At 34.0% G+C, this 21,101-nt stretch overlaps 1 protein-coding gene across 2 annotated transcripts in view; it reads left to right on the top strand.

The window, feature by feature from the left end:
* The window catches only part of SLC37A1 (solute carrier family 37 member 1), a 162,656-nt gene that overhangs the window by 30,851 nt on the left and 110,704 nt on the right, over nt 1–21,101 (top strand). For both annotated transcript variants that reach the window (XM_027843624.1, XM_027843623.1), the window contains exon 2: nt 889–1,127. In XM_027843624.1, the coding sequence (XP_027699425.1) occupies nt 1,072–1,127 (56 nt within the window). In that variant the 5' untranslated portion in view covers nt 889–1,071. The remainder of the gene's footprint in view (nt 1–888; nt 1,128–21,101) is intronic.

The raw sequence follows: 21,101 nt of genomic DNA, 5'->3' as shown, positions 1-21,101 counted from the left end.
TGATATAAGAAATGATGAGCTAGATGCTCTCAGAAAAACCTGTAAAGAATTACATGAACTGATGCAAAGTGAAATGAGTTAGTACCAGGAGAACATTTACATAGTAATAGCTATAATGTAAGATAATCAACTATGAATGATTTCACTGTACTCATCAATACAATGATCCAAGACAACTCAGAACGACTTAGGATGAAAAATGCTATCCTTTCCCAGAGAAAGAACAGACAGAAAGAGTCTGAACACAAATTGCAGAATTTTTTTTAACCTTATTTATCTTGGGGTTTTATTTTGGTCCATGTTCTTTTACAACATGACTAATATGGAAATATGTTTTGCATGACTACATATATATAAGCTATATCAAATTGCTTGCCTTCTCAATGAGGGGGGTAGAGATGGAGGGAGAGAATTTGAACTCAATTTTAAAAATATATCAAAAATTGTTTTTACATGTATTTGGGGAAAAATAAAATACTAAATTTTTAAAAAAAGAACAAAAAATCATTTTGTTTATAATTACAAATTATAATCTTAGCTAAATAAGATTGTATAGTTTTTAAAAAAAAAAAAAGACCTAAATCAAGTTTATTCTTAGATTCTGATACTCTGCCTTATAGAGTGATATAGGCACAATGAAAAAAGATTTAGAGAGTGGGTTCAATCTAAGAGGAGCCTTCTAACTCTAAAATTCTATGATTTGTGGTAGATTATTATCAGGCATTTCTGCCTTTTTGGAAGTGGAATTTGAACTTTGACAATTTGGGAGAGCAAAATGTGTCAACTAGGTGGGAAATAGTAACAAGATTTGTTGCATCCACCCACAGCAGCAAAAGACACTACTGTTAAAATGCTTGATTTTTCATAACTTTTATTCTCCTTTTCCAGTGCAGAACCATTGCCTGACAGAACAAGGGAAACAAAATCAAAAAGAAGGCCTACTCAGCGGACAGTGTTTACAGAATCTTTTCAACCCCTACATTAGAAGGAATAACTTGGATTAAGAAGTAGACATCATTTCGTAAAACATTCTATTTTGTGACCTGAACTCTGCAATTAGCTGTGTGGTAAATGGCTTCACTGCCTACTGGAATCAGGCTTATCACTTCATTCACAAGAGATCAATGGTAAGTTCTGAATGACTTTGGTCTATTTTAATAGTATACAAACTTTTCAAATGTCAAACTTTTTTAAAGTCAAATTTTTTTTTAAAACAGCATTTAAAAACAGGTGGTAGTAGTTTTAATAACGGTATCTGTTGATTGAGGAATTTGTTGCTGTTGTCTAGTTGTTTCAGTCATGTCTGGCTCTTTGTGACCCCTTTTGGGTTTTCTTAACAAAGATACTGGAGTGATTTGCCGTTTCCTTCTCCAGCTCATTTTACAGATGAGGAAACTGAGGCAAACAGAGTTCTGTGACTTTGCCAGGGTCACCCAGATAATAAGTGTCTGAGGCTGTATTTGAACTCAGGTCTTCTTCATTCCAGGCTTGGTGCTCTATCCACCCTGCCACCTAGCTTCCTTAATTGAAGAATACATAATGCCAAAAAAAAAAAAACTACTATAAATCCAGTAATGTTTGAAAATGAATTTGTTTTATTAATCATAATAACATCTACATGCATTTGAAAATGTAAAACATATTTGTATGAAAAATTATTTGGTCTATATCGTATGTTTATGCACTTGTGGATTCGCATGTGGATTTCTTCACATTATGCAATTTCTTTGAATTTCTCACCATTATTTATGATTCATAGGCTGGGAAGCACAGGTCAATTGCTATGCTTAGACTATAGGGCTCATCCTATAAGTGAACTTACTCATGAGTGTTTCCTCTCCATTTTCAATTATGCTGATTTCTTGTTTTACTTACGTAGCACTTCTTCTAGATGCTATATATTAACTTGCATTTAAACTTGGAGTTGTGGGTTGGGTCTCCCCAAAGATGACTCAGGTTCTAGAGAACACTATAGGTAGCTACTCATACTATTGTAACTCAAAACCCCCATTAGAGAACTTCCCCTTAACAGTCTTTCTGTAGATGGGAAGATCTTTATTAACATGGCAAAACAGAAATAGTACCTAAAAACCATTCCCTCAAAATATGGGATACATTATCCCATATACATATATACTCTTTGTGGGAAGACTAAGTGCAAAGTTAAAGTATAATAATAGTAAGGCACTCAGACTACTCACTCCTCTGGTATTATTGTGCCCACAAAACCTTTTTCTCCTGGGGAATCTTCATAGGACTTCCTCCCAGGCAGAGCATCTCTACTGAGTGGGACATTCAGTTAGGCTCCCAAGATCTGTTGTCTTCTTCTCAAGCCTTGATTGCTACTATCCTGATACAGCTTCCTTTAGCCCCAAATTCCCTGTTTCAGCTTCCTGGTCTAGGGGCATAAAAAGTCCCAGATGCCTCTAGTATGGGCCTCTCAGACTTGGTGATTACTTTAGGCCATGAGAGAGTCTCCATTACCTGATGACTTACTGACCAGACACTTCCAGATGGAGATTGCTGTGGGGGAGAGACTGTGTCTAGAGAAGCTAAATGCCACTATATTCTTTCTTAATATTTTCTCTGTGTTGTAGAAAATTCAACCTTCTTTATTAAATATTCAGTGACTTTGAGGGCCTCATTTCATCCCAACATTGAAACTAAACCAAGATGGTACTGGTTATATCCACACCTCCCACACCTAGCTCTCTTTTCTGTTGCCAGAGGTCCTATACCTTGAAGCTGCTTCCCCTCTTGAGTGTCTCATGACTACTTAAAATGTGTGTCCCTGCTCCCTCAATTGAGCCTTGAACTCTCAAACTGCTGGATAGAGTCCCCTTCTGGGAAAGTAGCTCTGATCCTAGCCTCCTTGACTGATGGGGGTTAATGGACAGAGAAATCCCCTGTAGGGATTTCCTCCAGGACAACTCATCTTTTATGATTTACTGAATAGAAGGCTGAGAAAGAAGAATGCAATGGGAGAAGAGGGGAAGGGGAAGGAAGAATAGGTAAAATTATCTCACAGAAAAGAGGCATGTGAGGCAAAGTTTGTACAATGGAAAGGGGAATGGGAGTAACAGTTGGGCAGTGCTTAAATCTTACTCTCATCTGTACTGGTTCAAAGAGGGGAAAATATAGATACATTCTGCGTAGAGAAATCTAGTTTACCTAACAAGGAAGTAGAAAGGAAAGGGGATTAGGGAAAGGAGAAGAGTTGATAAGAGATAGGGGAGATTAAAGGAGGCTGAGGTCAGAATCAAAACAAAGCAGGGTAAAAAAAAGGGGGGGGGGAGAAGAATAAACAGAAAAAAACAGGATGGAAGGAAATATATAGTTAATATTCATAAATGTGATTGTGAATGGTATGAACTCAGCTATAAAATGGAATTGAATAGCAGAATAAATTAGAAACCAAAAGCCAACCAAAAAGGAATTTTTTTTATATGAAATGTTTTTGGAAAGACACACAAAGAATTAAAAATTGGGGCCTGGAGCAGAATCTATTATGGTTTGGCTGAAGTTAAAAAAGCAGGGGTAGCATTCATGATTTCAGACAAAGCAAAAGCAAAAATAAACCTATGTAAGAGACATAATCAGGAAAACTAAATTTTGCTAAAAGATACCAGAGATAAGAAAGTGATGTTAATATTAAAAATATGTGCACTAAATGGAATAGCATCCACATGCTTAAAGGAAAAGTTAAGTGAGTTGCAGGAGGAGATAGACAGTCAAACTAAACTAGCAGGGGACCTCAAATTACCCTTCTCAGAAATAGATAAATGTAACCATAAAATAAATAAGAAAGATGACTAGAATTTTAGATATGATGGACTTCTGGAGTAAACTGAATGGAAATAAAAAGGGGAATACTTTTTCCTCAGTTGTAAATGACACCTTCACAAAAATTAACCATATATTAGCACATTAAAAACATCACAAATGCAGAAAAGGGAAAATATCAAATGTACCCTTTTCAGACCATAAGGCAATAAAAATTACATTCAATAAAGAACATTGGAAGCATAAATTAAAAAGTAATTAGAAACTAAATAATCCTGAGGAATGAGTGGGTCAAAGAACCAACCATAGAAACAATCAATAATTTGTTTTAATAATTAATTAATTTATTTTTAGTTTTCAACATTCACTTCCACAAGATTTCAAGCTTTAAATTTCCCCCCTTCCTATCCTCCCCCATCCCCCAGATGGCATGCAATCTGATACAGGTTCTACCTATACATTCATATTAAGCATATTTTCCCATTAGTCATGATATAAAAAAGAACTAGAACTAATGGGAGGAACCAGAAGAATGAAGCAACAAAACAGCAAAAGAAAAGGAGAGCAAATAGTATGCTTCTATATGCATTCGGACTCCATAGTTCTATCTCTGGATGTGGATATCACCTTCCATTGAGAGTCTTTTGAAGTTGTCCCAGATCCTTGCATTGCTGAGAAGAGCCAAGTCCCATCAAAGTCAGTCATCACACAATGTGGCTATTACTGTGCACAATGTTCTCCTAGTTCTGCTCATCCCACTCAGCATCAGTCCATACAAGTCTATCCAGGTTTTTCTGAAGTCTGCCTGCTCATCATTTCTTATAGCACAATACTATTCCATTACATTCATATACCACAACTTGTTCAGCCATTCGTCAATTGATGGGCATCATCTCAATTTCCAATTATTTGCTACCACAAAAAGCGCTGCTATAAATATTTTTGTACATGTGGTTCCTTTTCCCATTTGTATGATTTCTTTGGAATACAGCCCTAGAAGTGCTATTGCTGGGCCAAAGGGTATGCACTTTTTTATAGCCCTTTAGGCATATAAATTGCCCTCTAGAATGGTTGGATAAGTTCACAAGTCCGCCAACAATGCATTAGTGTTCCAATTTTCCCACATTTTCTCTAACATTTATCATTGTCCTATTTTGTCATGTTAGCAAATCTGATAGGTATGATGTGATACCTCAGAGTTGTTTTGATTTGCATTTCTCTAATCAATTGTGATTTAGAGCATTTCTTCATATGACTATATGTAGCTCTAATCTCTTTCCTTGAAAACTGCCTGTTCATATCCTTTGACCATTTATCAATTGGAGAATGATTTGTATTCTTTTAAATTTGATTTAGTTCCCTATATAGTTTAGAAATGAGGCCTTTATCAGAGACACTGGTTGTAAATATTCTGTCCCAGTTTTCTGCTTCCCTCCTAATCTTGGTTGCATTGGCTTTGATTGTGCAAAAACTTTTCAATTTAATGTAATCAAAATTATCCATTTTGTATTTCATAATATTCTCTATCTTTTGGATGGTCATAAATTCTTCCCTTCTCCATAGATCTGAAAGATAAACTATTTCTTGCTGTCCTAGTTTGCTTATAGTATCAGTCTTTATATCTAAATCCTGTTCCCATTTTGACTTTATCTTGGTATAGGGTGAAAGATGTTGGTCTATGTCCAGTTTCTGCCATACTATTTTCCAGTTTTCCCAGCAGTTTTTGTTAAATAGTGATTTCTTATCCCAGAAGCTATAGTCTTTGGATTCATCAAATAGTAGATTAGTATAGTTATTAACTGTTGTGTCTTGAATACTTAACCTATTCCACTGATCCACCATTCTATTTCTTATCCAGTACCAAGTAGTTTTGATGATTTCTGCTTTAAACAATCAATAATCTAATCGAAAATAATTTTAATAATGAAACATGCTGAACTTTGTGCAATGCAACCAAAGCAGTACTTATGGGAAATTGTATCTCTTAATGCTTACATCAATAAAGAGAGAAAGAACAGATCAATGAACTGGGCATGCAACTAAAAAGAGAGAAAGAACAAATCAAAAATCCCCAATTAAACATCAAAGTTAAAATCTTGAAAATCAAAGGAAATTTAAAAAATTGAAAGTAAAAAACAATGTAACTAATGAGTAAAACTAGAAACTGGTTTTATGAAAACAAAAAAATAGACAAACCACTGGCTAATTTAATTTAAAGAAAGAAGAAAAATAAATTTCCAGTATCAAAAATGAAAAGGAGAGAAAACTAAAATAATTATTAGTAGCTAATTTGCCTAATTACATGCCAATAAATTTATCAAAGTGAAATGATGAGTTTTACAAAAATATAAATTACCCAGAATAACAGAAGAGGAAATAGAATACTTAAATCATCCTATTTTAGAAAAAAGAAATTTGACAAGACATCAATGAACTCCTTAAGAAAAAAGTTCCAGGTCCAAAATTCTACCAAACATTTAAAAAACAATTAATTCCAATCCTATACAAACTATTTGGGAAAAAGAAAGATAAAAAGAGAATCCTACCAATTTCCTTCTATAACACAAATGTGGTTTTGATACTTAAATTAATGAGAGCAAATGCAGAGGAAGAAAACTATATACCAGTTTCCTTAATAATGAATTGGCCAAATGGAAACACATTCCTCCATAAGACATTAAGAAATAATCAAGCAAGGTCAAAAATCCGGGGGAAAAAAATAGAATACAATGTGAAATATCTCAGGAAAAACAACTAGCCTGGAAAACAAATTGAGGAAAAATAGGGAAATAAGAGAGAGATTAAGGGTAAAAAGAGGAGTAGGAAGGAATACAAATTAAAGGAGATATTAAAAGCAAAACAGAATCTTAAAATGTGGGGTTGAAAAGAAGGAAAAGTATGAAAAATAGGATGGAGGAAAATATGCAGTCAACAATAATAATTGAGTGTGAATGGAAAAAATTTACCCATAAAATGGAAAGGGATTGCAGAACACATTAGAAACTGGAATCCAATGATATGGGCTTACAGGAAAAAGAAACAAAAATACAGGCAAGAGTTAAAATAAGGGGCTGGAGAAGAATCTATTACACTTCAGCTAGTTGAAAAAGGCAGAAATAGTAGTCATTGTCTCAGATAAACAACAGCAAAAATAGACTTAATAGAAAGAGATAATCAGGGAAACTGGATATTGCTAAAAGGCACTGTAGACAGTAAATTACTATCAATACTGAATATATGCACCAAATGACATAGCATCCAAACTCTTGAAGGAAAAATGAAATGAGTTACAGAAGGAAATAGCAATAGAAGGGGACTTCAATTTACCACCTCTCAGACCTAGATAAATCTAACTATAAAATAAAGAAGAAAGAAATTAAGGTGATGAATAGAATTTTAGAAATGTTCGATATAATAGACTTCTGGAGACTATTGAATGGGAATGGGCAAACTTTGAAAAAATAGTTAAAGAAGGGTCCTATGAAATTCTTTCTATGAGACAAATGTGATCTTGATACCTAAACCAAAAAAAAGTCAAAATAGAAATATAAACCATACACCAATTTCCTTAAGGAATATTGATGCAAAAGTTTTAAATAAAATGCTAACAAAGATCGAATATAGCAATATATCTTAAAGGCCATATGCTATAACCAAGCTGGATTTGTATCAAAAATGTAGGCCTCATTCAATGTTCGGGACATTATGAAATGTAGGCCTCATTCAATGTTCGGGACATTATGACCATAATTGACCATATTGACAAAATAATCACAAAAAAGCATACAATTATTTCAACACATGCAGAAAAACTTTTGAGAATGTAGAACATGCATTCCTGTTAAAAAAACACCAGGACATATAGGAATAAGTGGAGCTTTCCTTAAAATAATGAACAATACCTATCTGAAACCAAGACTAAGTTAGAAACATTTCCAGTAACATCAGGAGTGAAACAAGAATATTTATTATCACCAATACTATTCAATGTTGTACTAGAAATGCTTTGTATGGCAATGACACAAGAAAAATAAATTAAGGGAATAAGTATAGGCAAAGAAGAAAAATATCTCTCTTTGCAGATGACATGATGGTTTTCTTAAATAACCCTAGAGAGTCAACTAAAAAATTAACTGAAACAATTAATAACTTCAGTAAAGTTGTGTGATATAAAATAAACCCACACAAATCATCTTCATTTCTATATATTATAAACAAAATCCAGTGGGGAGAAGTAGAAAGAGAATCTTACTTAAAATAGCTACAGGCAGTATAAAATATTTTGTAGTCTATCTCTCAAGACACACAAAGGAACTAAAGGAACACAATGGACACAGGAGGAAAACAGATATATTAATGTATTGTTGACAAAGGTGTGAACTACTCCAACAATTCCGGCAAGCAATTTAGAACTATTCCCCGAAAGCCATTAAACTGTGTACCATTTGATCCAGTGATATTGTTAGTAGGTCTATATATCAAAGAGATCAAAGACAGAGGGAAAGGACCCATCTGTACCAAAATATTTATAGCAGTTATTTTTGTGGTGGCAAAGATTATGAAACTAAGGGGATGCCCATCAATTGGCAGATGACTAAACAAATTATGGTATATGAATAAATGGAACACTTTGTGCTATAAGAAATGATAAAGGGGGTGGTTTAAAAAAATTTTGGGAAAATTTGTATGAACTAATGCAAAGTGAAATGAGCAGTACCCAGAGAAGAATTCATGCAGTAATGTCAATATTATAAAGATAGTCACCTTGGAATGTTAGGTTAATACAATGACTAGCCACAATTCCAAAGGAATGATGAAATATGCTATCCACCCACAGATAGAGAACTTGTGGACCCACAGTGTAGGTTGTTTTCTCTTCTTTTCCTGTCTTTTTTTAAAAAATTTGGACATAGCTAATGTATTTTGTACGACTATACATATTTATAATGGATTTTGTTTTCAATGCTTTCTCAACAGGTAAGGGATTGAGAGACAGAGAGAATTCAAAACTGAAAATAAAATAAAATTGAATTTTAAAAATATTCCTTTCCAAAATTGGTAGACCAGTTCACAGTTCCACCAACAATCCATTAAAGTAGCTCTTTTCCTACAATTCCTCCAGCATTTTTCACTTTCCTTTCTCATCAACTTTGCCAATCTGATGGATATGAGATGGAATATCAGAGTTGTTTCACTTTGCATTTCTCTTATTAGTAGTAATTTAGAGCATTTTTACTTTTTTTGGTTTTTTTATTTCTACCTTTGAAAATTGTCCATTTATATCCTTTGAATTCTTATTTTATCAATTGGGGAATGAGTCTTAGTTTTATTAATTTGAATTAGTTCCACATATAGATATAATGAATCCTTTATTAGAGAAACTTGCTGCAAAGATTGCCTCCCACTTACTTGTTTTTCTTTTAATTTAGTTAATTTATTTTGTTTGTACAAAAGCTTTAATTTTATGTGACCAAATTTGGAAAAATCAAGAGAGAGAAGGCACTAGAATTAAGGGGGATGGAGAAAGCTTCCTGGAGGGGATAGAGTTTTAGCTGAGACTTAAGGGAAGCAGATGAAGATGGACAGCAATCCAGGTTGTTCAGGTGGACAGCCAGTGAAAATGACCAAAGTCTAGAGAAAAGTTTCATATGTGGGGAGCAGCCACAGAGGCTAGTAATAGATCACAGAGTGTGAGGAGGGCAGGGTGTAAAGTGTAAAGAAGACAGAAAAGTTAGAATGAGATCGAGTTATGAATGAATATGGCTTTAAATGACTAACAGAGGACTTTATATTTGATCCTAAAGGTGATGAGGAGTCACTGGAGTTTATTGTGACATGTTTCTTTTGCTTTCTCACTAATACTTTATTTAAAATTTCTGGGACAGCTGGGTGGTGCAGTGGGTAGAGCACTGGCCCTGAAGTCAGGAGGACTGAGTTCAAATCAGGCCTCAGACCAAACACTTGAAACTTACTAGCTGTGTGACCCTGGGCAAGTCACTTACCCCAACTGCCTAAAAAAAAAAATTCTGCATCAATATTCATTAGGGATATTGGTCTATAGCGTTCTTTATTTCAATTCTTATTGGTTAGGTATTCATACCATATTTGTATCATAGGAAGAATTTGATAGTATTCTTTTCCATTTTTTTCAAGCAACTTTTACAATATAGGAATTAATTGCTCTTTAAACATTTGATAGAATTTCCTTGTAAATCCATCTGGTCTCAGTTTTTGTCCTTGTAAGCTGATTTAAGGCTTGTTCAATATCTTTTTCTGAGATAGAATTATTAAAGTCTTTTCTCTCTTGTTCTGTTAACTTGGCTATTTTGTATTTCTGTTACTTTGTCCTCTTCATAATGTCATTTCATTGACATATAATTTGTCAAAATATTTTCTAATAATTTCCTTTCTATCTTCATTGATTGTGAATTTTTTTTTCATTTTTAGTAATGGAACTTTAATTTTCCTCTTTCTTTTTTAAATCAAATTTGCTAGTAATTATCTATTTTCTGAGTGTTTTTCTCAAGTGAAATCTTACTATTTACTCTTTTTTTAGGCCATTGGGGTTAAGTGACTTGCCCAGGGTCACACAGCTAGTAAATGTGAAGTGTTTGGTCTAAGGCTGGATTTTAACTCAGGTTCTCCTGATTTCAGGGCTGGTGCTCTATCCACTGTGCCACCTAGCTGCCCCCCTATTATTTACTAATAGAATGGTTTTTATGTTTTCAAATTTAAATCACTTATTTTTAAGATTTCTATTCTGGTGTTTAATTGGAGGACATTGTTTTTTAATCTGTTCTTTCTCTCTTTCTTTAATGAAAGTATTTGGTAATATAAATTTTCTCAGAAGGACTGCTTTGACTGCATTCCCCAAATTTTGGTATATTGTCTCATTGTTGTCATTATCTTTAGTAAAATTATCAATTGTTTTATGATTTGTATTTGACCCACTCATACTTTAGGATTAAGTATGTGAGTTTTCTGTTTTAGTCCATTTTTCAGCCACCTTTTATTGAATATAATGTTCTTGGTATTATGTTCTGTAAAAAATGTGTTTAATTTTGCTTTTCTTCATTTTTTGTGAACTTTTCATGCCCTGATTGATACATGTCCAATTTTTGTAAAAGATGCCATGCACAAGAAATAGGAACACTCCTTTCTATTCTTATTCAATAATCTCCAGAAGGATTTTATAACTCAATTTTCTAAAAAATGTATTCAAGTTTAAAACATCTTTTTTGTTTTCTTTTCCTGTAGTTAGATTTTCCTAGGCTGGAAATGGATACTTTGAGTTCTCCCATTATTATAGTCTTACTATCTATTTCTCACAATCATTTGGCTTTTCTTTTAAGTATTTTGATTCTATGCCATTTGGTGCATTTGCATTTTAAAATGCCATTAATTCACTGTCTATGCCAGTGGTATAAAATTCAAATGGAAATGGTAGCCACTAAACCATACATAAGAATGTCTAAGGGGCATATGTTGATATAGTTTTAAATTTTAATAATATGTATATTTCATTGTATCATTTATTTATTTTGTTAACTTTTTCCCGTTTACATATTAATCTATTTAGGCATTAGTCAGTAGTGTTTTGGGCCTCATGCAGCCCATAGGATGCATGTTTGACACCTCTGGTCTATGGCACCTTTTTAGAAAAAAAACAGTTTCCCTCTTTATCTCTTTTAATTAAATCTATTTTATATTACTTTACCTATGATTATTATTGATACTACTTCCTTTTTTGCTTCAGTTGAAGCATAATAGATTTTACTTCTGGACACTTATTTTACCTCTCAGTCAATTTTTTTTTTTGTTTTTCAAGCGTGTTTCTTGTAAATAAAATATTGTTGGATTCTACTTCCTAATTCATTATACTATCCTGATCTGTCTTATGAGTGAATTCATTCCATTCACATTTACAGTTATGGTCATTAATTATATATTTCCCTCTATCCCATTGTTTTATATTTTTTGTTTTCTTTATTTCCTTTTCCATCTTTATAAAAAAGAATGTAGTGAAAGAGAAGAAAGGTTTTTAGAACCATCATTATAGGCTTAATGAAATCTGCTTCTATTCCCCTACCCCTCTCCTGTTCACCTCACTCACATCCCAATCACAGGTTCTTATTCTCTTCTTGATCCAACCTCAGTAATTTGAATTTGGTTTGCTTAGGACTAATCCCTCTCTTAATCTACTTCCCTTTTTATTCCCTATTCTTCCTTCTCCCCCTTCCTTCTGTTTCCCTGTTAAATGAAATTTATTTTTGTACCCAATTTATTTCTCCATTTTTAGTGTTGTGAACTGATTCAACCATTCTGTAGAGCAATGTGGAACTAACTATGCCCAAAGGGCTAAAAAACTGTGCATACCTTTTGACCAAGCAATACCACTACTAGGTCTGTGTTCCAAAGAGATAAAAAAGCAAAAAGGAAAAGGACCTATATGTACAAAAATATTTATAGTAGCTCTTTCAGTGGTGGCAAAGAATTGGAAATTAAGATGATGCCCATCAATTGAGGAATGATTGAACAAATTGTAGTATATGATTGTGATGGAATACTATTGTGCTATAAGAAATGATGAGCAGGATGCTCTTAGAAAAATTTGGAAGACTTACATGAACTGAGCAGAATCAGGAAAACATTGTACATCATAACAGCAATATTTGTACAATGATCAACTATGAATGACTTAGGTATTCTCAGCAATACAATGATCCAAGACAATTCCAAAAGACTTATAATGAAAAATGTTCCATCTCCAGAGAAAGAACTGATAAGAGTCTGAATATAGATTGAAATATAATTTTTTTAACTTGATTTTTTGGGGGGTTTTTTGGTCTATATTTTCTTTTTTGACCATATGACTAACATGAAAATATGCTTTGCATGACTGCATATGTATAACATTTATCAAATTGTTTGTCTTCTCAATGAGGGAGAAAGGGACAGAGGGAGAGAATTTGGAACTCCAAATTTTTAAAAATTGAATGTTGAAAATTGTTTTTGCATGTAATTGGGGAGAAAATAAATGAAAAGGTGGGAAAGGTCACATTTGTTATTTCATAAGTATTGGAAACAGTCACATGAAACTCTTTTTGTGGTGGCAAAGAATTGGAAATTGAAGGGATTCCCATCAATTGGGGAATGACTGAACAAGTTGTGGCATATGATTGTGATAGAATACTATTGTGTTACAAGAAATGACAAGAAGGATAGTTTCAGAAAAATCTGGGAAGACTTACATGAACTGATGCTAAGTGAAGTGAACAGAACCAGGATAGCATTGGACACAGTAACAGAAATATTCTAATACTGATCAACTGTGATTTATCTACTTTGATCAAGACAATGATCCAAGAAAATTCCAAAGGATTCAGGATGGAAAATACTATCCACCTCCAGAAAGAGAATTGGGGAACTTTGAATGCAGAATATTGTTTGTCACTTTACTTTTTTCTTCTTTTTTTTTTTTTTTACTCCAATAAGGCTAATGTGGAAGTAAATTTTGCATGACTTTACATGTATAATGGGCATCATATTGCTTGCCTTCTCAATGGATGGGGAGAGGTGATAAGGAAGGAGAGAATTTGGAACTTAAAATTTAAGATAATAATATTAAAATAAACAAATAAAGGAAGGGCTTTGAACCCTAAATAGAGGGTTTTGGGTTTTATCTTGGAAGGGCAGATTTGAATTCAAGTCTTCTTGTCTCCAGGTCCCTATCGATTATGCTAGCACAGTAAGGGGAACAGAGGGAGCTTGTGAAAATAGTCTTAATTCTTTAAGTAAAATATGTGGCAAGGTTTTAGCTGAAAGTCTGGGACAGGGTGAGCCATAGAAGATTTAAGAAGGGATCAAAGTCAGTTCATTTTAATCTCCTTGTACCTCCCTATGTTCTTTATATACATAGTTTCTTATTTTATGTTTATGCACCTCAATCTGTTTAGTCATTCCCCAGTCAATGGGCATCTATTTTCTTTCTTTTTTGCTATAAATTTTTTTCTATAACTGTTTGGGGAAAATATTTTTTAGTTTTTATTTTTTACTTTCTTGAGGTATTTGATTCTATGTCAAAAAGAATGGACATTTCAGTCACTATCTTAGCATACTTCTAAATTGCTTTGCAAAATTGTTGGACCAATTTATACCTCCACCAAATATGCATTAGTATACCTCTGTTTTTTCATAACATGTTGAATACTGATTTTTCCCACTTTTTGTCGTCATTTGCAGATTTGCTGACTGAGGTAAATCCTAAGTTGTTTTGATTTGCATGTCTCTTAGTGATTTGGGAACAATTTTTCATGTAGTCATTAATAGTTTGCAACTCTTCTTTTGAAAACCATGTGTTCATATCCTTTGTCCACTTATACATTAGGGAATGATTTGGGGGAGATTATATATTTGTGTTCCCTATATATTTTGGATATCAGACAAAGGAGATGTTTTAAGAATGAGTGAGAGTATCTGCTTTTTGAAAGAAACTCTTGCAATGTAGAAAGCATTTTGGAATTAGATGTTTGGAAATGTTTCCATCATCATATAATTTTGTTTGCAAAAATGATATTTTTTAATTCATATTTACACACTAAAAACCTGCAAATATACATAATTTTCTGACCTGTTTAAAAATTTTCCAATGTATTTGTTAAAAATATAAAATGTAACATCTTTAGATTTTTTTTGTAAGAATAACATATTAACATCAGGGATGACAGAAATTAACTAACCATATTTTTTTTAAAAACCTTTCCATAATTTGTAAACGGTTTTGAAAAATGAGAATCAAGAGTTAGTTTGCACTTAATGCCATACGTCTGCTGGGAGCCACAGATCTCTGTGAGTTGTATTTTTCAACTATGACAGATATTGAAACCAAGTATCAAAATATTGCATGCTCAATTCTTTTACTGATAGGATGTAAAATCAAAAGAGTTTGAAGGCCAATGATAGCTCTCATGCTAATATTCTTTTTCCTCTCCATGTATCCCTTTAAAACCATAAAAGAGCATTTGAAAAAAGTAAAAATTTTAAAAAGTATTTTTTGAAAAATAATTTTTAAATGGTTCTCTTAATTCACTTAGCAGCATATTTCCTATTTTCCTTTTGTCAATTTAGTACCAGGTATGGCTTTTTTTTTTCTAGCTGTTACTTTGAAAATAATTCATGACATTAGGAATTTAATCAACTGGCTTGAAGGAATAGGTGTGAGCACATTAGTTGGTCAACATGGATTTATTAAATACACATTATATGCCAGGAACTGTGGAATGCACTAGAGAAATAAAGAAAAGCCGAAAAATAGTTCCTGTTCTCCAGCAGTTCAGTCTAATGGAGAAGACAATATGCAAATAACTATGCATAAACAAGATATATACAAGATAAATGGAGATATCTCAGAGGGAAAGCACCACCATTAAAGGGGATTGGGAAAGGCTTCTTGTAGAAAATAAGATTTTAGATGTGACTTTAAGGAAGCCATGGTAGCCAGTAAGCGGAGATAAGGAAGGGGAAATATTCAAGTCATTGGAGACAATCATGGAAAATGCCTGGATTTGGAATATCCATTGTCTGGTGCTAGCAGTAGTAAGGAGGCCAATGCCACTGGTTTTCAGAATGTGTAGAAGAATGGGTATATATTAGAGATTTTACAAAGGTTAAAACAACAGTACTTGGCAACTGATTGGATATGATAGGTGAAAGAAAGTGAGAAGTTGAAGATGACAACTAGGTTGTGATCCCAGGTGACTGGAAAGGTATTGGTATCCTTAAGTATTCTCAAAGTATTGGTATCCTCAAGTAGTAGGCAAGTTAGGAAAAGTAAAAGGTTTGGGTCAGGAGAGAAAAGTTCTATTTTGGATATTTTAAGTTTGAGATGTCTATTGGATATCCAACTTGAAATGTCCAATGGGCAGGTGGAGATGTGAGAATAGAGCGCAGAAGGAAAGTTAGGGCTAGATAAATAGATCTAAGAATCATCGAGGTAGAGAAAATAATTGGGTCCATAGTAACTGATGAGATCACCAAGAAAAATAGTATAGATGGAGAAGTAAAGAGGATCCAAAACAGAACCTTTGGGAACACCCATGGCTATCAAGCATGCCTTGGCTTAGGTGGATATGGCAAAAGAGACAGAAGGAATAGTCAGTCAGGTAGGAGGAGAAATAGGAGAGAACAATGTGAGGAAAACTTGGAAGAGTGTTAAAAAGAAGAGGTTGATTGACATTATCAGACTGCAGGGAAGTCAAGAAAGATGAGGATTGAAAAATACCATCAGATTTGGCAATTAAGTAATCACCGGAAATTTGGAGTGAGCAGTCTTGTTTAAACAGTGACATTCTTTGCCAGACTGAAGAGAAAGAGAGGGAAGGAAATGAAGGCACTGATTGTAGTTGACCTTCTCAAAGAGGTTAGCCATGGAAAGAAGGAGAGACATGGGTTGATGACTAGTGAAGATAAGCAGATAAAATGAGATTTTTTTTTTTGAGAACGGGAAGACATTAGTCTGTTTGTAGACAGTAGAAAAGCAGCCAGTAGATAGGGGGAGATTGAAATTTATTGTGAAAGTAGGAATGATAAAGGGGGCAATCTATTTGAAAAGATGGGATGGAATAGAATTGATTATTTGTATATGTGAGTTAGCCTTAGCAAGAAGATGGGACCATTCTTCATGTGTAACAGGGGTGAAGGAGATAGTTGGGGAAGTCATCTGAGTGAAGTGAGGAGGAGGAGGGGATATGATGGCACTTTTGGAAAATGGCTTCAATTTTCAGTTAATTATGTAGCAAAGTTCTAAATTGAGAGAGATTGTGGAGGAAGAAGTAGCTTCTTCTAATAAGACTTTTAATGAGAGAAGAGAAAGTTTGGAAAAACTCACTATAGTGAGTGATATGGTGAATTAATTCAGGAGGTGTAAAAGGGGTATCTTTCTGTTAAGAAGACCCAGTTCAGATTGTAATTTAAACTTTAATGGAGCTAATCAGCATGATTTACTGATTCTTTTTCCAGCTCCTTTCAGCAGCGTGTTAGAAGGAGCAATGGCAGCAGATAGTGGGAATTATCCAAATCCAAGATTTGACTAGCCAAGGTCTTCAAAAGGACAAAGGGACAAGGCACTTGAGAGAAGAGAAAAGTATAGAGTTGAACTGTTTCATCACTAGGTCAAGATGATGAATAGAGTTGTACAGTCTAGGTTATGCAAGCTCCAATGGCCTGGGAAAGAATTGAAATGTGAAGGGTTTGGAAGTTGTGGTGAGGATGAAGAACACGATTAAAGGGAAAGGTAGAATGAAAACAGACTATGATCAGATAAAGGAATTTCAGAATTCATGGACATGAAAGAACATTTGTGGATGATGGCAAAATCAAAGCTGTTGCTATTTTTGTGTATAGCTGTGCTGGAACGGAAGAGTAGGTCACTGGAAATGAATATGTTGAGGAATTAAAAGGTTAGGGTTTTAGGGGAGTACCAATATTTTTTGAAGTCCCCTTTTTATGAGGGCAAGAGTTGGGGAGGAGAAAAAGAACCAGTCTGGCACTGAACTCATTGAGGAAAAAAGAAGAATTCATGGAGATAAGTAGGAAACAGCCATTAGAATCTCTGGGGCTGGTAAATATGGATTACTTTATCTCAAGGGATGAGAGGTTACTGAGTGATGGTAGTAGGCATATCTTTCCCTGGAAGTGGCAATGGAGAGCAAGAAATATTCCAACTTTTCCACCATGACCTTTCAGGGAGGTGAGCTGGGGCAGGGGAGGTGCGGCAAGGGGGGAGGATTAAGGAGTATTAATGAAAGTACAACCCAGTGCTGGAAAGGTTGACCAGGAAAGCTTTGCGATCTAGAGGGATCTAAGTCTCAGTGAGTGCAGGAAAATTGAAGGAGCAAAAAAGGAAAAGTCTTAAGATGAAAGCTGGCTTGTTACCTATGGAACAGGCATTCCAAAATATATTGTACAAGAGTTAGGTAACTTTAGAGTGGGATGTTAGGGAGTGGTTTGAGGGGTGTAAGAATAAGGGAAAGGCAGTGAAGGATGGGGAAACAAAGGGCTCTGAAACAATTTTGGTAAATGTGCAGGTTTCTGTTACATTGTCCTAGAATATAAGTCCCAGAAGGAGCAAGGGTTTCTCTTTCTTGCAAGGCACATTGTAGGTAATGACAGTACAATGTAAAGAATTGACATTAGTAATTGATTCATTCCATCAGTCAACAAGTTTTTATTTAAAAATTACTATGTTATAAGAATAATTTTTATAGTTTCTCAGATAAAGGTCTCATATCTAAAATATATAAAGAACTTTGTCAAATCTTTAAGAATACAAGTCATTTCCCAATTGATAAATGGTCAAAGGATATAAACAGACAGTTTTCTAATAAAGAAATCAAAACAATTTATAGCCATATGAAAAAACCATTATTGGTTAGAGAAATGCAAATTAAACCAACCTTGAGATAGATCATTTTATACCTATCAGATTGTCTAAAATGATTGAAAGGAAAAGCAAGAAATATTGGAGGGGATATGGAAAAATTGGGACTCTAATTCACTATTGGTGGAACTATGGACTGACCCCACTATTTTGGAGAACAATCTGGAATTATGCCCAAAGAATTATTAAACTGCTTATACTCTTTGACTCAGGAATACATCTACTAAACCTATTTCCAATAATGATTAGGGAAAAGGAAAAGAACCTATACATTCTAAAATATTTAGAGCAATTCTCTTTGTGGTGGCAAAGAACTGGAAATTGAGGGGATGTTCATCAATTGGGAAATGACTGAACAAGTTGTGGTATATGATTGAGATGGAATACTACTGTGCTATAAGAAATGATGGGCTCATTGTTTTTAGAAAAACATGGATAGATTTGCATGAAATAATGAGGAGCAAAATTAGCAGAACCAAGAGAATGTTGTATACAGTAGCAACAATTGTTGTTTTTTGTTTGTCTGTTTGTTTTTTGGTGAGGCAATTGGGGTTAAGTGACTTGCCCAGAATCACACAGCTAGTGCGTGTTATATGTCTGAGGCTGGATTTGAACTCAGGTCCTCCTGACTTCAGGGCCAGTGTTCTATCCACTGAGCCACCTAGCTGCCCCAACAATTGTTTTAAAAACAAGTTTGAGTGAATAAATCATTTTGACTCTTATAAATACTCAAATTAACTACAAAGGATATATGAAAGAAGATGGTATCAGAGAAAGAACTGTTAAATAAAAGTATATATAGAATGATTTTACATATATATACATATATATACACATATATATATATGCATTTGTATCTAATGGTAGCCATCTCTAGGGTGGAGGGGAGAAGGAAGAAAAAAAAGAAATTTGCGTGATAACTTTATTATATATTTAAATGGAATAGCAAGTTGTACATGATAGATTTGCAGTTTCTTGTGCAATTTTTTTATTATACTATGTTATGGAAATGCTTGTTTTAACCCATAAATTAAAAATAAAATAACTTTTAAAACTATTTAAAAACTTATTAGTGTGCCAAACACTGCTACTTGCTGGCATATACAAATACATGATATATTATAAAATAAAATATAATTATATTAGCATATTATTATATAAATTATGTTATGAAATAAATATAAACAAAAAGATAATTTCTTCCCTGAATGAGCTTATATTCTAATGAGGAAGGCAACATATAAAGGGAGATGAAAAGGGAGACCAACTTACCTGGCGTGAAAACAGTACTGAAAGTCTGTACCACAGCCTGGAAAAGAATGAGACCTGGCTATGCTAGGCATCTTTATTGAATAGAGGTTCTGGGGGAAGTTATCCAATTAGAGAGAGAATTCACTGGGGTAGAGGGTAAATCCAATGTGTGAATTTCAGGGCTACAATGAACTCCTAGAATGAAGAGGGGCATTATAGAGAAAGTCCAGAGTACATCCTAGAGAGAAGTGAGAATAAATATTTTATGTAAATAATATAAAACTTTTGTTTTCTACACTTGAAAGTCTGTGTGAGTGGAAAAAGAACTATCCTATAGAGCAAGAGTTCTTAACCTGTTTTGTGTTGTGGACCTTTTTGGCTAGTGAAACCTAAAGACTCCTCAGCATCATGTTTTTAAGTGCATAAAATAAAATACATCCTACATGAAATTACAAAGGAAAATAATTATATTAAAATACAATTATTTTTTAAAAATTTAAGTTCACAGTCCCCAAGTTAAGAATCCCTGCCATAGAACCAATCCGAAACTAAAACATGTCCCATTACTAAACTAGTTGTCAGAGATCTACTTGGTATAGTTTATTAAGACCAATTCATATCTATTAATTGTGTTGCCATTCCACAGTTCTCTTGAATGACTTCCTTGTCTCCAGACCTCATAAAAAGAAAGAAAAAATAAAACTAGGGGATTTGTATACATGACCTCTCAGATTCTTTCCAGTAGTAAATGCTATCATCCTTTGAGATGAGCCTTCTCTTCCTATAGAGACCGTCTCTAGTCATCCTGATACTCAGATGGCTCTGGAGGAGAAAATGAGGCTGGTGACCTTGCACAGCCCTTCCTCACTTAAATCCAATTCATGTGCAAGTCATGGCATCATCTTCCTGATGTCATCATCCTCTTGGAGAACAAAGGACAAATAACAACAACAAAAAAATCTCTTTCCGTAATGAACATAAGAATTGGAGATGAAATAAAGAAACTTTGATTTGGTTCTTAAAATTTACAAAGAACTTTCTTAGCCAAGACCCTTTGAGAGGGAGGAAGGATGTATTACTTTTCTCATTTTACAAATGAGGAAACAGAAGTTCAAAAGCTAAAGTGAGTTGTCAAAGGTCACAAAGGTTGTTTCTTATCTTAGGTCTTGTACCCTTTCCATTGTACCTGCCTCAGTTATGCCCTTAGAATCCATTTTAGTTCATTTCATTTCAGTAGACAAACATTTAGTAAGCAATCACTTTGCGCAGAATACTGTGCAGGCTGAGTGACATACAAGGATTAAATAAAATGAAATTTTGATATAGTATATAGGATAGTCTGTAGGAAGATATGACTAATATGCAAATAACCGTAATATTTTTCTATAAGCACCTTTCTCTCTTCTGTCACTGCCACCACCCAAGTGCAGGCTTTCATTTACCCAACACCTATACTATTACAATAGCCTGTAGTTGGTGTCCTTGGCACAGATATCTCCTCACTTAGATCCATGCTCCACTGAGCTGTCAAAATGGTCTTCCTAAAGATCTGACCATGTCTATCTGTCTGTCTGTCTGTCTTTCACACACACACACACACACACACACACACACACACACACACACACAC

Source organism: Vombatus ursinus, unplaced genomic scaffold, assembly GCF_900497805.2.
Source record: "Vombatus ursinus unplaced genomic scaffold, bare-nosed wombat genome assembly UNPS02014924.1, whole genome shotgun sequence".
In the NCBI taxonomy this organism is placed as follows: domain Eukaryota; kingdom Metazoa; phylum Chordata; class Mammalia; order Diprotodontia; family Vombatidae; genus Vombatus; species Vombatus ursinus.
This window is presented reverse-complemented; position numbering and strand designations above follow the sequence as displayed.